The sequence below is a fragment of the Dromaius novaehollandiae genome, chromosome 1, assembly GCF_036370855.1.
Source record: "Dromaius novaehollandiae isolate bDroNov1 chromosome 1, bDroNov1.hap1, whole genome shotgun sequence".
In the NCBI taxonomy this organism is placed as follows: Eukaryota; Metazoa; Chordata; class Aves; order Casuariiformes; family Dromaiidae; genus Dromaius; species Dromaius novaehollandiae.
The window spans coordinates 139,531,992-139,545,479 of NC_088098.1; the positions used below are offsets into that span (position 1 = coordinate 139,531,992).

The 13,488-nt window shown below is 37.1% G+C and overlaps 1 protein-coding gene across 7 annotated transcripts in view; it reads right to left on the reverse strand.

Annotated features, from left to right (window-relative positions):
• The window catches only part of WWC3 (WWC family member 3), a 106,135-nt gene that overhangs the window by 16,795 nt on the left and 75,852 nt on the right, over positions 1–13,488 (reverse strand). For 6 of the 7 annotated variants that reach the window (XM_064500470.1, XM_064500459.1, XM_026117044.2 and 3 more), the window contains exons 10-14: positions 10,551–10,640; positions 8,850–9,424; positions 2,585–2,705; positions 1,768–1,842; positions 608–694 (exon numbers count right to left, since the gene is read on the reverse strand). In XM_064500470.1, coding sequence (XP_064356540.1) covers positions 608–694; positions 1,768–1,842; positions 2,585–2,705; positions 8,850–9,424; positions 10,551–10,640 — 948 coding nt within the window. The remainder of the gene's footprint in view (positions 1–607; positions 695–1,767; positions 1,843–2,584; positions 2,706–8,849; positions 9,425–10,550; positions 10,641–13,488) is intronic. The other variant, XM_026117051.2, reaches the window with a different exon arrangement.

Here is a 13,488-nt window from a genome sequence, read left to right on the forward strand (position 1 = left end):
AAAAAAAAAAATCCAATTCTTTGTACTGATTCCCAGCTTTTTTTTTTTTTTTTTTTTTTAATAATTTTAGAAAGATATTTCATAGATATTCAAGGAGATCTGTAATGGCCACAAAAGCCTGCAGATCTCCTGGGGTTTTTTTCAGATAAAAGGCAAAGTATCTCTCTTACAGATCAGTATTGATGGCACCCTAGAAATCTGGGGAAAAGACACTAAATTATTCTGGGATATGTCACAGATAAGCTATAGTGGAGTTGTACAGGAAATAATAGATTTGAAATAACACAAAAAACATAGATAACTTTTTGACCAGAGGCATGAATCAATGGAAGAATGACTATGCTGTTTTCAAACAAAATTTCCTTTGCATAATAAACATGTAAGAACACAAGTGAGTAGAGACTAAATTTGTTAACCATTTAGACATCAGTTTCCAAAACAGTGACATTTTGTGTCCATAAAATCACCCCCTTTCCTCATGTCAATCATGAAATACTGTCATCTGCTCAAGAAATGGCAAATTGCATGGAAGTAAACAAATTCATGATATTTAAGACTGTGGCACAAAACAAGCAATGATCAGACTCTGGGTGAAATTTAACCTTACATTTTGCAGTTTTCTTTAACAACAAGACTAGTAAAGTTCTTCAGCTGTAATACATGGACTAAGAGGCATTCACTTCCATTGTCATGCCTGCAAAACAGATTTCCTGTATTAGCCACCAAATATCAATACTTTGCTTAACAGATGGAGATACAAGACTAAAAAGATTACAAGATTGTAAAAGCATCTTTTGCAGTCGAACAAGTCTCTCATACAAATCAGTTTAAATCAAAAGCAACTACAGATACTGCACTCTGATAAGAGAACCATCAGAATATTAGCTAGAGCAACAAAGTTATCAGAACTTAGAGCATGAAAAAACTATTCAAGTTAAAAAAGAATAATGTTCCCTAACTGTAAATTATGACCCTTGACTGTGAGCAGGTTTTATAAAATATATTCCTTGTTTTAACCAGGTACTCTGTGTGTGTGCATGTGTGTGTGCGTACGCATGTGTGCAGATCAACCTATCTGCGGGGGGTGCGTGTGTGTGCATGTGTGTAATTTATCAGTTTACATAATTTTTTGTTGCTTAATGACAACAACAACAAGAAATCATTTCTTTCACATCAGCATGAATTTTGAAAAGGAACTAGCGAATTTGGCTGAGATTTGAAAACACCCAATTTTGGGCAGCACTGTTCCAAGGGGCAGAGAGGATTCTGCAGGGTTGTCTAAGATATGACATCCCATGCGATAATCTGCCCTCCCTTGCACTACTCCCACTGCTGACAACATCATGCCCTAAAAGCAAGCTTTCAAAGCCGTCTTTGGGAAGCACCCATCTGTCTCTCTTCACCTGTGACTTTCCTAAGATAATCCTCCTTTTTCTGGCATAAAGAGTCAGATCTCACACACTGGGACATAGCCCTATATCCATACTCACACTAACACCCCAGACAACGAAAAGATCTTGAAAGAAATAACAAAGGCCCTTTTATCAGCTAGCATTGAGAGGAAACTGAACAATGGTCAAGGCACATCCCCAGCAGAGAGCTGTATGTGACTTAGCTAATCTGTAAGTCCAGTAAACCTAGGCTTTCAGTCCCAAAACCTCTTAAAACTGTCCACTGTGGTCAAGTTTATTAAAAAGTTAAGAACCATAACATCCTAGAGAGCAATGCCTGCTGAGATGGCTACGGAGAAAGAACAACATTACTCACAGAAATCCAACATGTATTTGTGGTTCTTCATTACTGGCAACATCACCATAAACAGGCTCTTCTATATCTTCATTCCTGCAAGAACACAAAAGCACTGTAAACTACATGCTGACCTAAGTTGTTAAAACATATGAAATGAACGTTTATTTTGCCATTTGCTGATACAAGCAACTATGTGGTAACATTATCAGGAGGAACTGAGATATCTACTTAAAAACACACAGAACAGAAAAACTAATTCACAATTTTTTTAAAAAAGCTTTTAGAATAAAACTCTTTCAAGATATTTAGTTTTACTTTTGTTTTCCATTTTTCCTTAGAATCCTCAAATCTTTATCTTCTTCCCATTTGCTGTTCATTGTATTAAAACAATTAAATAAAATTACACATCTTTACCCCTCCCTCAATCACATGGTCAAGCCACAAATTTTTAGATATTCAGTAGTTCACCTACATCTTCCTTTCAGTTATATCTTTATCTTTTGCTGCTCAAAATTCTAAGTCATACTCTCTAGAATTATATTATTGACAGTTGAGATAAAATTTATGATTTATGACTAATAAGCTGAGAAAACTATCTTTCAAGGGAAAAATACTGGGTGTTGAAATGGTAGAGACAATGAAGTGAAAGGGACTTGGCACTTGTGAAGTGGAACTGCATGTAAAAAGCTTCTTCCTTCTAAAACATGTAACCCAATATTCTCACATTACTAAAACAGCAATTTAAAAAATGTATTCAGAAATTTACAGCGAATTCTTTCAGATCGTGTGGCAGAACAGGAATATTTCCAGCTTACTATGTATTTATACACCTGACCTTTTGCTTAAAGCTTCAAACACGCCACTGTCACTAGCCAGTGAATGATCTGAGAGACATGCTGAAACTCGCCTGGCTCTCCTCTCCGATCTTCTACCACTGTCTCCTCGCAGAGTTACAGCTATCATGGAGAAAAATGGAAAACAACATCAGCTCAAGGTAATCGTTTACAGGTTACATAAGAAACGTATAATTTATCAAAACTACCCGCAAAACAGTTGACACAAACACAGTTCAGTACTTTTTAATCTAACTGCAAGTTAAAAAAACTGGAATACAACAGACCAGAGTTTTTCTATGGGAGAATTAAGGAAGGAAGTTTGTGGCTAATTTCTGTAGGACAAGACTTAAGTATAAACTGATTTCATTGTTATTACAGTGCTTTCGTGGTGGAATAATCACTCCTGGAGGAACACTTACATTAATTCAGCGTACATACACATGATATCCTAAACTTTAAGACTTACCTACTGAATATACAATAGGTAGAAAATAAACATGGAGACTAATTCTTTTAAGAACTTATCTGATAACACAATACAAGATTTTGTTTTGTTCTTGTTTGTTTTTAAATACGAAATCTCAAAGCATAGTTTATACCATAGCATAACAGCAGCTTCTATTCACAATCTGACGCACATTATCAAAAAGAACCAGTGCTTTCCAACTCATTCAGTGTTTTTTTTTTGGTTTTTTTTTAATTCTCCATGAATGATTTTGGAAAATGACCAGGGGCAGGTGGAAGGAATAAAGGCAAAAGCCCCTCTTCGAACCTTCCCAGAATCATCAGCAACACCATCAGCAACAGTGACCCAACCATCACTTTCATACAGTCAGTGTATCAACAAAAAGGACATTATACCTCGAATTTTGCACCAGCAAGTACATATTGCAGGTAAAAATCCTTCTAGGTATGAGCACAAATGATAATGCTCAAGAATTGCATACATAAGGTTTTGGCACTTCAGTAAGAGCCAATAACCTGAAATTTTGTTTCTTTTGCATCGTAAGATGGAACTATTAAACAGACTTAATTAAGTACAGTTGCTTGACCAATTTTTACCTCCTGTTCATTTAAGACTCAATTACTGTTCTCAAAGCAGCAAAGCAGCAGCAAGAGGGGCCACTTTAAAAGTGGGGAAAACATTTTGCTTCTATCCATGCTTAAAAAATTTAAACAGATGGCACGAAGCATTTCAAGCTTTAGCTGACAACATTTGGAGCGACAGTAATGCACACTACACGGGAGACAAGCACTAACTGATATTTGCAGCTTACTACCACTGCTCAAGGATGAACCATTTACATATTCACTCAAAGTGAATAACACTTCATTAAGTACCTGTGTTATATATTATCTTAAGGTATCAAAAGCAAAACACTGCTACTTAAACAAATGTACTTCACCACAGTGTAAGGCCTATTATAGAGCTTAACTGATGCACAGGCACTGAGCCACCACTCTGCAATGGGATGCATTTCATTTCCATGAGCACCATCAGAATAGGATGTCAAGACTTGAACCTTGCTAAAATCTTTCAAATTAACGCTGCTGCTGTCAACGAAACTGCTGGCTATAATTGATTTTAGCCCACTGCACAAGTGTAAGACAGAATGCACTGCACTATGGAGTCCCTCACCACCTTAGATATGTTCCCTTTATCAGGCCACTAACAGCACAAAATCACAAAAGGTGCTCAAAAATCACAAGGTCTAATTAGGAGCTAAGATTCCAGGAAAACTGCAGATAAGAGCCAATTCTGCATCCTTTTGGATTAATCAGTACCTCTATGGACCTCTCCTCCAAATTCAATGAAGAATTTAGCCACCTTCAGCTATCCAGGAAATTTATTTGCTGACTAGGAACATCCCAATCAGCATTTGTCACTGGACCTGGAGAAACAGCCACCTTTCTTCAACTACTGCATGCTATCTTTACTATCCAGTACAGGTCATCATGCGATATAACTTATTTCATCCTCATCACAAGTTGGGGTTAAGTTCTACCTAACTCACAGAAAGCAAAGAAACTATACTTTAGCCATGTTCTCCTCCACATCATTTGCACAAAGTGGGCTTTTTCATTTTGATTTTTTTTTTTTAAGACTTTTAATCTGGTGAGCTCACCTCCATGAGTACTGTCACCAGTATTTATGCAGAACCAAAACTGGCAGAGTTAATTAATGCAGTACTCTGTATGGACATTTTTTAGTATGACACAGCTTCCCAGTCATTTTACACTACTGGGAAGAGGCTGAAATTCACAAAAATATGTATTTTTATATCAAAATTTTCTGTACTATTTTCAGCAAGTTACACTAGAGTGGCTTCTTTTTGCAGACAAACCTTTGTGTGCCAAAGTGGAGATTGTAATCATGAATGAATCTCACAGGCTCTCTCTGTTAGAGGTTCATGTTTGTAATTTGTATGGGAAGAAAAATTGGTCTGAAGCACCAACATAACCTGTCATGAAAATCTGACATTGTACAACAACGTTGTAACTTGACAGAGATTTGCCTGCTACCTGCAGGCCATGGAAGCCTCTGATACCTTCTGACCATCCCACTGAATCTGAGAGATGCAAACATCAGAACATGATTCCCTTAACTAGAAAAATCAGCAGGCAAAATTGGTCATCAGCAAGAAAGAAATATCAAATTTTGGATTAAGTAGAGCAAAATTTGCCACAGGTTACAAACCTACCAATGCTGGAAGCTAAAGAATTGTTTAAAAATACATGTTTCTAAAATACACAACTATCTTTCACATTATTACTTAACACAATCAGTGAAAAAAATACATGGATTTGAATCTGAATACAAGGTGCCAAAACTTGACAAATATAAGACAGGCCTGATTAGAAAAATATTCTCAGCTGTCATTAGTTGAAAAAGTGGACTTCTAAGAAAATTGCAGTTTAGGTTTCAAGATTTCATTAGCTAAATAATCCTTACATAAATCTAAATAATTAAATAGTCATTAAATAATCATGTTCCATAAGCTTTGACACTACAAATACTGCATGTCAGCTCAAAATGCACTAATAAAAGTGTAGAACACTCCTAACAAAAACGAAATCAGAGACACATAGACCTTACCTACCATGATGCTGTCAGGCATTACTATGATATAACAAAGCTGAAACTTGCAGAAAAGTTTCTTCCAAGAATTTAACTGCAGCCATGAATACGTTGTTTACTTGACATAGCAAAAGTTTAAGTATGCCATAATGATTAAACAGATACAGTGCAATATCAAACAAAAACAGATGTAGCAAGATCTACTTTTTCTTCACATGCAACTCATAAAAAAAACACTACACACAGAAAAACACACTGAGAATTACAGGCAAAAACAGCACAATAAATAATTTCAGGTTCACTTACAATGAATTTTTCTGTTGTGCCGCATGAGAAACAAGACAAAATGAAAAGCATACAGTGATAAATCATCTTTTAAGTCTATGCTAATATTTCGCAAAGAAGCGATTATTTTGGCATTAAAGGAAACATAGCACTCGAAAAATTTTTTTAGGAGAGACAGGAAGAAACTGCGAAGGTATTAAAGTCCAATGTTTTATTAACATGTTTCCTCCCACTCCCAGCCTTATAAATATAATGGATTTAATCTCTCAGACATATTCCCTCCATTCATATAAATTAACATAATTCAGAGTATATCCCCCAAAGAGATGTAAAACAAGAAAACAGCAGATTAACAACTGAACATCAAAACTGCAGTTTCTGAAGAACTCTTGTCAACATGCTTGAGCACGGAAGTTATTGTATGCTAACCCTTCCAGCTCCCAGAATTTTCAAAAATTGCCTCCTATTTTGGCTGATGGGAAAACCGGCAAAAAATCTGTCCGAGTAGGTATGTTTTCCAGCGTTGCATTATGCTGTCGGACCATTGGGTGGCAGCAACAAAACATACTGCACAGTACTTCAGTGAAAACCAAAACCCCCAAACATCTGGGGGTTCCCAAACTGCAGTGTATGAGTATATATGGTATATACATGGCACATGTGGTATACGAGTTTGATGTCCTATCAAATACTTGAAGAAAATAGTACAAAACCACAAAAATTGGGGAACCTCTGATCGCTACTTGAAAACATTTGCATTTACAGAATGTAAACTCACCAACCGTATGAGTACCAAGCTCAAAGTAGCTCTAGCCAAACTCTAACCAAAAACCAAGAAGGGTAAACTACTTCTTCCGAAGCAATTGTTCTAAGATTCAAATATTTAAAAAAGAAAACCTCAAAAAACCCCAGCATAGCTATCTTTTAGCCATATATTCTTCCTAAAAAAGCAACCTAAAGCACTACTATATGCTGTACACAGAGAAAAGCTGTGACCATTGGACCAAGAAGCAGCACCTGGGCACCATAGTAGTGACAACAGCAGCACAGGCAAGCTCTGCCAGAGGTTTTCAAAGAAATGCAAAATGTGCAGAAATGTTACAGAGGACGAAGAAAAGGAAAGCCAAAGCAGGACCTTGACTCTCATCCTACTGCTCCCTAGGCACTCAGACTTCACTTCTAGGAAATATATTCGAGCTATAAATGCACTACTAACATAGTTTCACTTACACCACAATGGGTGAAGACATGCTGTGGTCTGATCTGAGGTTTAAAGAAAGCCTCACGAAGCCTCTCCATGGCACTAATTTAAGCACAAACTTACATGCCGGTCTTTGGAATTCTGTTTATTTTGGTCTGAATGCTGCTATATGGGCACTAGAAATGTTTACATATAGTAAATGTAAATTCTGCAGCAGTATCTGCTGGCAATATTAGTTGTGTTAAGGAAAGTAGGTAAGTCTATACCCAAACACTGTTTGAACAATACAGGCTTTTTATCATCATGGTGACTTCTTTTTTTTATTATTATTATTTTTATAGAATGCTGAAATCTCTTCCTTAGACACTGTCAATGATCCTTCCCATTGTCTGCTGACAAACAAAATTTTAGAAGGATAATACGTTTTTTATTTATCTTTTGTTATACCTGATGTCCTAAGTCTTCAATGCAATATTCCATGAGATTGCATGGAAAATTCTGGGTACTAAAATGGGATGGGAATTACAATCTTTAGCATTAAAGTATTCCTCTAAAAGACCTTCTCTACTAGCACAGTTTTATTAGGAACATGAGCAAGCCAACACACAGACATCTGTCATAATGACAGAATACTCCATTTTAACAGCGGTTCTTCATTTCACTGATTAAAACAGAAATAAGAAAGAAATCTCTCACATGTGCCTGGGTCTTTTGTTTGTTTGCTTGTTTGTTTTTAAGGTTTCTGTTTCCTCTTTTGATTTCTCAAATATACATTTCTGACACACTTCCATCTGTAGTGCCTCAGATGCCCACTAATGCAAGCTGAAGTAAGTCCATCAAGTTCACACTCAAGTGGGAAAAGAAAGCTCGAGCAGTAAGTTCTGCTGTAGTAACCAAGCAAGCTGCTCTGTGATCACAGAGGACAGAGTCTCAGCCAAACAAAAGAATCACCACAGTGGATACTCAAGTCCTCAAACACCACCAGCAAAAGATGCTTTTTTGCTGATGCAGAACTGAACTCTGCGCATGGTGCACCGTGCACTCAACATGTTCATGCCATTGTGGTTTCTGCTCTATCGCAAAATTGGCAGAAATGGGTAGAGGATACCTGGGTATGCATCACTTCAGTATGGAGACAGTCAGCAGCAGCATCTCATGTCTTTTTTTCTTTTACTGTCTCCCTTGGGTTTGTGCTGTTTTAAATTATCAGAATGAGGGTAACATGTTGGGGGCTCAGACTTAATTAAATTATGAAGCTTTTTATTAATTTCTGAACCACGACCAAAATATTTATCCCTCAATGTGATATACTCCAAAACCCTTTCAGATTCCCTTGTCTTTTCTTCCATCAATTCACCAAAATTAGTAAGTTTTTTTTTTTAAACATGCAAATGGGAATGATATAAACCACAGCATAGCCTAAGGATTCTCCTAAAAGTATTTCATTTTATTTTTATTAAAGAACTGATCTATCTAAATAGATAAAGATCTATTTACAAAAATTTCTCTACTCTTTCACCTCTTTGCCCTAAATCAGAGGTTCAGCCTTTTTACTAAACAGTTAACGGCTACCATGCAACTTTTAACTGATTAAACTAAAATAAACCAAACAGAAATAATCTCTACTGCACTAGTATGCTTAGGTTTGCATGGCATTCTCTATGGTATTGTGACAAAATAATAATGTCAGGAAACTCACCTCCACCAGTTTGGACACTAGTCAGCTGTGGTCCCATTTCTCGGAGCCCTTCATTGTCCACAGGGTAAGTGGACGTCTGACATGAACCTGTTCCTTGCGTATCATCATCACCCAGCACTGTGGTCTGAGCCCTGAGCATTTCTAGAGCTCCTATGCTTGCCATCTCCTCAAAACCTTCTGACATTTGAGCCAAGGGGGAATCTCGGGACGCAGAGAGAAATGGCGTATCCAAAGGTGAGCTTGGAGGAGACAACGATGACAAGGAGGACCGCGATGACAGTGATGCCAGGGACTGCGGTGTATCCAAAGACCTCCGTTGCTTATTGAAATTCGAATGTCCGATGGGATCGGCGTACGGCACGTCCTTCGTGAGAGACTCAAATGGAATTATGTCAAAGCGTAAATGCTGCCCATAGTCTGTTGCGCTGTCTGATTTGTCATACTGCGGAAGGCCATAGATGTCAGTAAAGCTGACTGAGCTGAGAGAGCCTCTGCTGGAGGCCAGGGATCCTCGACTGGAGGCCAGGGAGCCCCTGCTGCTGCCAGAGGACATTGTGAGGGTGCTAGCAGACAAACTACAGCATGCAAAGGAAAAGAAAACCAAAAAAAAAAAAAAAAAAGGCCTTTCATATATGAGCAGAAACAAAGCACGGACATAAAAAACATCAACCCAGGTTACACAAGCAATTTTATACACATTCAGCATAGTGACACACAAATACAATACATTTGGTATTTTGACGTCTAGCTCATGTCTCTTGCCCTGGTCTTAAGCACAGACATAACTAAAACAGCACAAGTGACAACATGCCTGAAGACAAAGGGTAGGAGAGGAAGATGCTGCCCCCTTCCTCAAATCTGTAAGCAGTCTTAATTTGGCAGAAAAGAGGTCAGAGCAGAGTGTGGATCAGTGGACTCAAAGAACAAAACCAGGAAGGGGATCATCCAGCTTGAACGTGTGTTAATAACAGATCATAAACTCATCAGGGAGAAGAAGCAAGAAGAGATCTGGAAAGTCCTAACAAACTACTACGTAAGCCGCACCCTCATAAGTTTTTCCAGCAGAACATAAGGACAACTTTAGTATGAATCCTATTCCAGTACCTTTCACTGCTCTCAGATCGTTAGTGAGAGAAGAGTATAGGTGATGGAAAGAGATGAAGTGAGACACAACGGGGACTGAGCTTATGATGTTGGTGTGGTGTTGAGCTGAGGAATCCCTGAGAGCTGCCTCTGAAAAGGCAGCTGCAAGTGTGAATATGCAAAACATTCTGGGCTTCTCTGTGGGTCTTAGCACATTCTCATATTTAATGGCAAAACTTTCTCTTCTCAACAGGGATCAAAAACCCCTCCTTGGAGAATGCATCAGAATGCTAAACATCACAGAAGAATGCTATCACGACATAAAATATGACAATAACAATACTAAAAATTGCTTTAAATACTTACCATCTTTTCACAAGCCAAGTGAACATACAAAATTCCCCCAAAGACTCTAGCCCAGATAGTCATTACTAATACTGTTTTATAAAACTCCATCCAAATCATTGCGTTCAATAGATCAAGCCATATAAATTTAGTAAAAATTTAGTTTACTCAGCAAACATACCTAAGAAGTATTAAATGGTAAACTTACACTATTAATAATCTTCTCTGCTGCAGTTATAAAACTTCAAAACTCTTTCTTTTCACACAACTCACCTTTTTAACTGGGAGTGTAAATACGAGGTTAAACGTGTAGCTTCTTCTAGCTGCATAAGCAAACAATTTCTCTTTTCCTGTAACAGTATCCTATAATTAAATAGATACATATTACTATTTTTCTTTGTATCACAGTAGTGCTCAAGAAGTGCTATGAGCTTTCCAAGTACAGAGAAATGCCACTGCATTGCAGTTTTGAATTTAAAAAAAATTCACTGTTTAACAAAAAGTTTTAATTTATGCCATTTATATGCAGCAATGGAAATCCCAGCAAGAGCATAGCATAGGAACTAACACTCCAGCAGAATTCCCAGACAAGAAAAGTAACTGAGGCACAACATGAGAGTCATGATGTTGAAAATAAATTGCAGCAGTTGTCAAAGTTATTAGATGTCCTAGGTGGAAACATTAGATGCTCCAGGACTTTTTTTTCCCTTGCAACATTATTGTGCCAATAAAATAGAGAAAACCACTAAGAATTTAGTCACCTTGGCAGGAAAAAAAGTTCCAAGTAGCTCTATTACTCAAGCAAGTTTATGTCAAATTTCAAAGATAAAAAGAAAATTTTTGGAGGACTTCTGTTAAGCAATTATCATAAAACTCAACAATAAACTATGATAAAAAAGCCTCTCACTGTGACTTTTTCTTTTCCAATTCTAAGGAATAACTAGCAGTTGAATTACTCAGTACCACTGCGGCAACATGACTGGAATGTACCTTTAATGCTGTCATTCTCAACTGTCTGCAAAATATCCTAAATACTATATTTTTAGATTATTAAAAATTTGAATAATAGATTTTGTCCACTGATATAAAATTTAATCTCTTCCTGATCCAGAATTATAAGTATTTCTGGTGTTTTTTCTTCCCAATCCAATCACTGAACTTTGAAATAAAATCAGAGTGGTAATCTGTTCTGTGTTATTTTATGTTATTTGTGTTTATGTTATGTTATTTATGTTTATGTTCTATTAACAGCAAAGTTACTGCTCCAGCCCCACACTCACAAGTTGGCTGGAAATTGTAATTCTGATAGACAGTTTGGGCAAGGCAGATCAAACTTATTTAAGATTGGTGCATCAAACCTTCCTCATCTGCAAAGATAGCTGCTGGAAGACAACATGTTAACAGGCAGGATAGAAAATACAAATGAAAAAGGAGTCCTTTTGGATTAAAAAAAAATATATATATGGCAGTGTTAGCCATCCACAGACTGAAGAAAGAATATGAAAAAAAAAAAATTTCCTTGTTAGCACTATAAACCTAAATCTCTTGACTTCCTTGGCCTCCAACTCCACCAGTTCACCTGCTAGGAAGGGGCTGCAGAGCTCTGCTCCAGCAATCCCCCCTGCCCTCTCAGGAGGCTCCCCTCACTGCAAGCCCAGCCGAGCGCACGCACGCACCGAAGGCTGCAGCCCCGCTGCGTGAACCTACATGATAAAGGCACCGCAGGCAGATGCCTTTGAAGCAAGAACTAACAGAACAGGACAAAGGGATGCAAGAAACTCAACTGACTCAAAAACTTACAAGGGAAGAAGCTCACACCAGCTACTTAAAAACAAAACAAAACCAAAAACAAACAAAAACAAAAAACCCCGTAAGCACAGAAACCTACACATCCCAGTTCACCAGGGATGTGAAGCAGGCACCTGCACTGCAGGGCAAGAGACACCTCAGTAAGGCTGCTGGCCAACCTTAAAAACACAAAAATACTTTGTCATATAGATTTTAAGTTATCCCTAATCTGCCCAGGACTCAAAACCCAGCAACAAAACAGAACTGATAATTATCTAAACAAGAAACTTTTTCCTTGTTCACCATTAGGAGAAGGTGGAAATAGAAAAGCAGAATTGGGAATGGTTTTGGCGATTCCTGAGCCTAATATAAATAAATAAATAAATTTGGCGTTCTAACACTTAAGTTTTTCTCTGATTTGTTATACAAAATTAGAGTGCCCTTAAATGTTATTCTAACTTCTACTCAACTTCTTGCTAGCACTCAAAATATCAAGTATCACATTGGAACGTTGGTTTCCACAGCATGAACTACATGGAAAAATAGCTTGGTCTCCTTGCCAATATAGTATGCACTACCTAACATAAGAGCCCAAAAACAACAAATAAAACTTACTACACTGCAGTGTAAAGTGAACTCCTTGCTCTGTCAGTTTAAGCTGGAGAGCCAACTTAACAACATTGCAAAAGTTGCAAATAACATTATACAAAACTTTGAACTGTCAGTTGGCTGTAAATTTTCTATTTTTACTGCCTGAATTTACTGTCTAAAGTCAGTCTTTTCAAAAGAAATAAAGTTCTGCAAAATTGTATATGGAAAACACTTTCAAATATTTTAGAAACATCTTTAATTATGTAAGTGTTAACCTTTACACAAGATTATATTAATGCTGGTTCATGTAGTTCTCTTCAAGTGTCAAATCTGGCTTTTTACCACTAATTCATGCCTCAATCTGTTTCAAAACACAAAAGAACAGCAAGGAAAACCAAGAAAACCTTTCCTGCATAAAATAGTTCACTGGACAAAAGCACTGTCCCATTAAAAAAAAAAAAAAACCCAAAATCTCCCACGCAAATCACATCTATAAATGTAAAACTGGTATTTCTGGATATCATCTATATAAGAGAAGTAAGTCTGGGATACAAGAGCATGTACTTCACACTTTAACTGGAAGGAGTCTATGGTACAACAAGACCTTAAGTGTTTTTGTCCATTTCTTTGGCTACAGGACAAATTCTGCAATTTTGAAATAAACATAGTGTTTATGTAAAAAAAATGTTCATACTAGCAGAACTTGACATTTAAATTTTCAAGAATGACTGAGACAAAATTGGGGGGTGCTCATGCTGGTGAGGTCACAAATTAAAGGAAAAATTGTATGCAGAAGGTGGTAAAAAAGTTAATTCCTTAACTTTCCAGTACC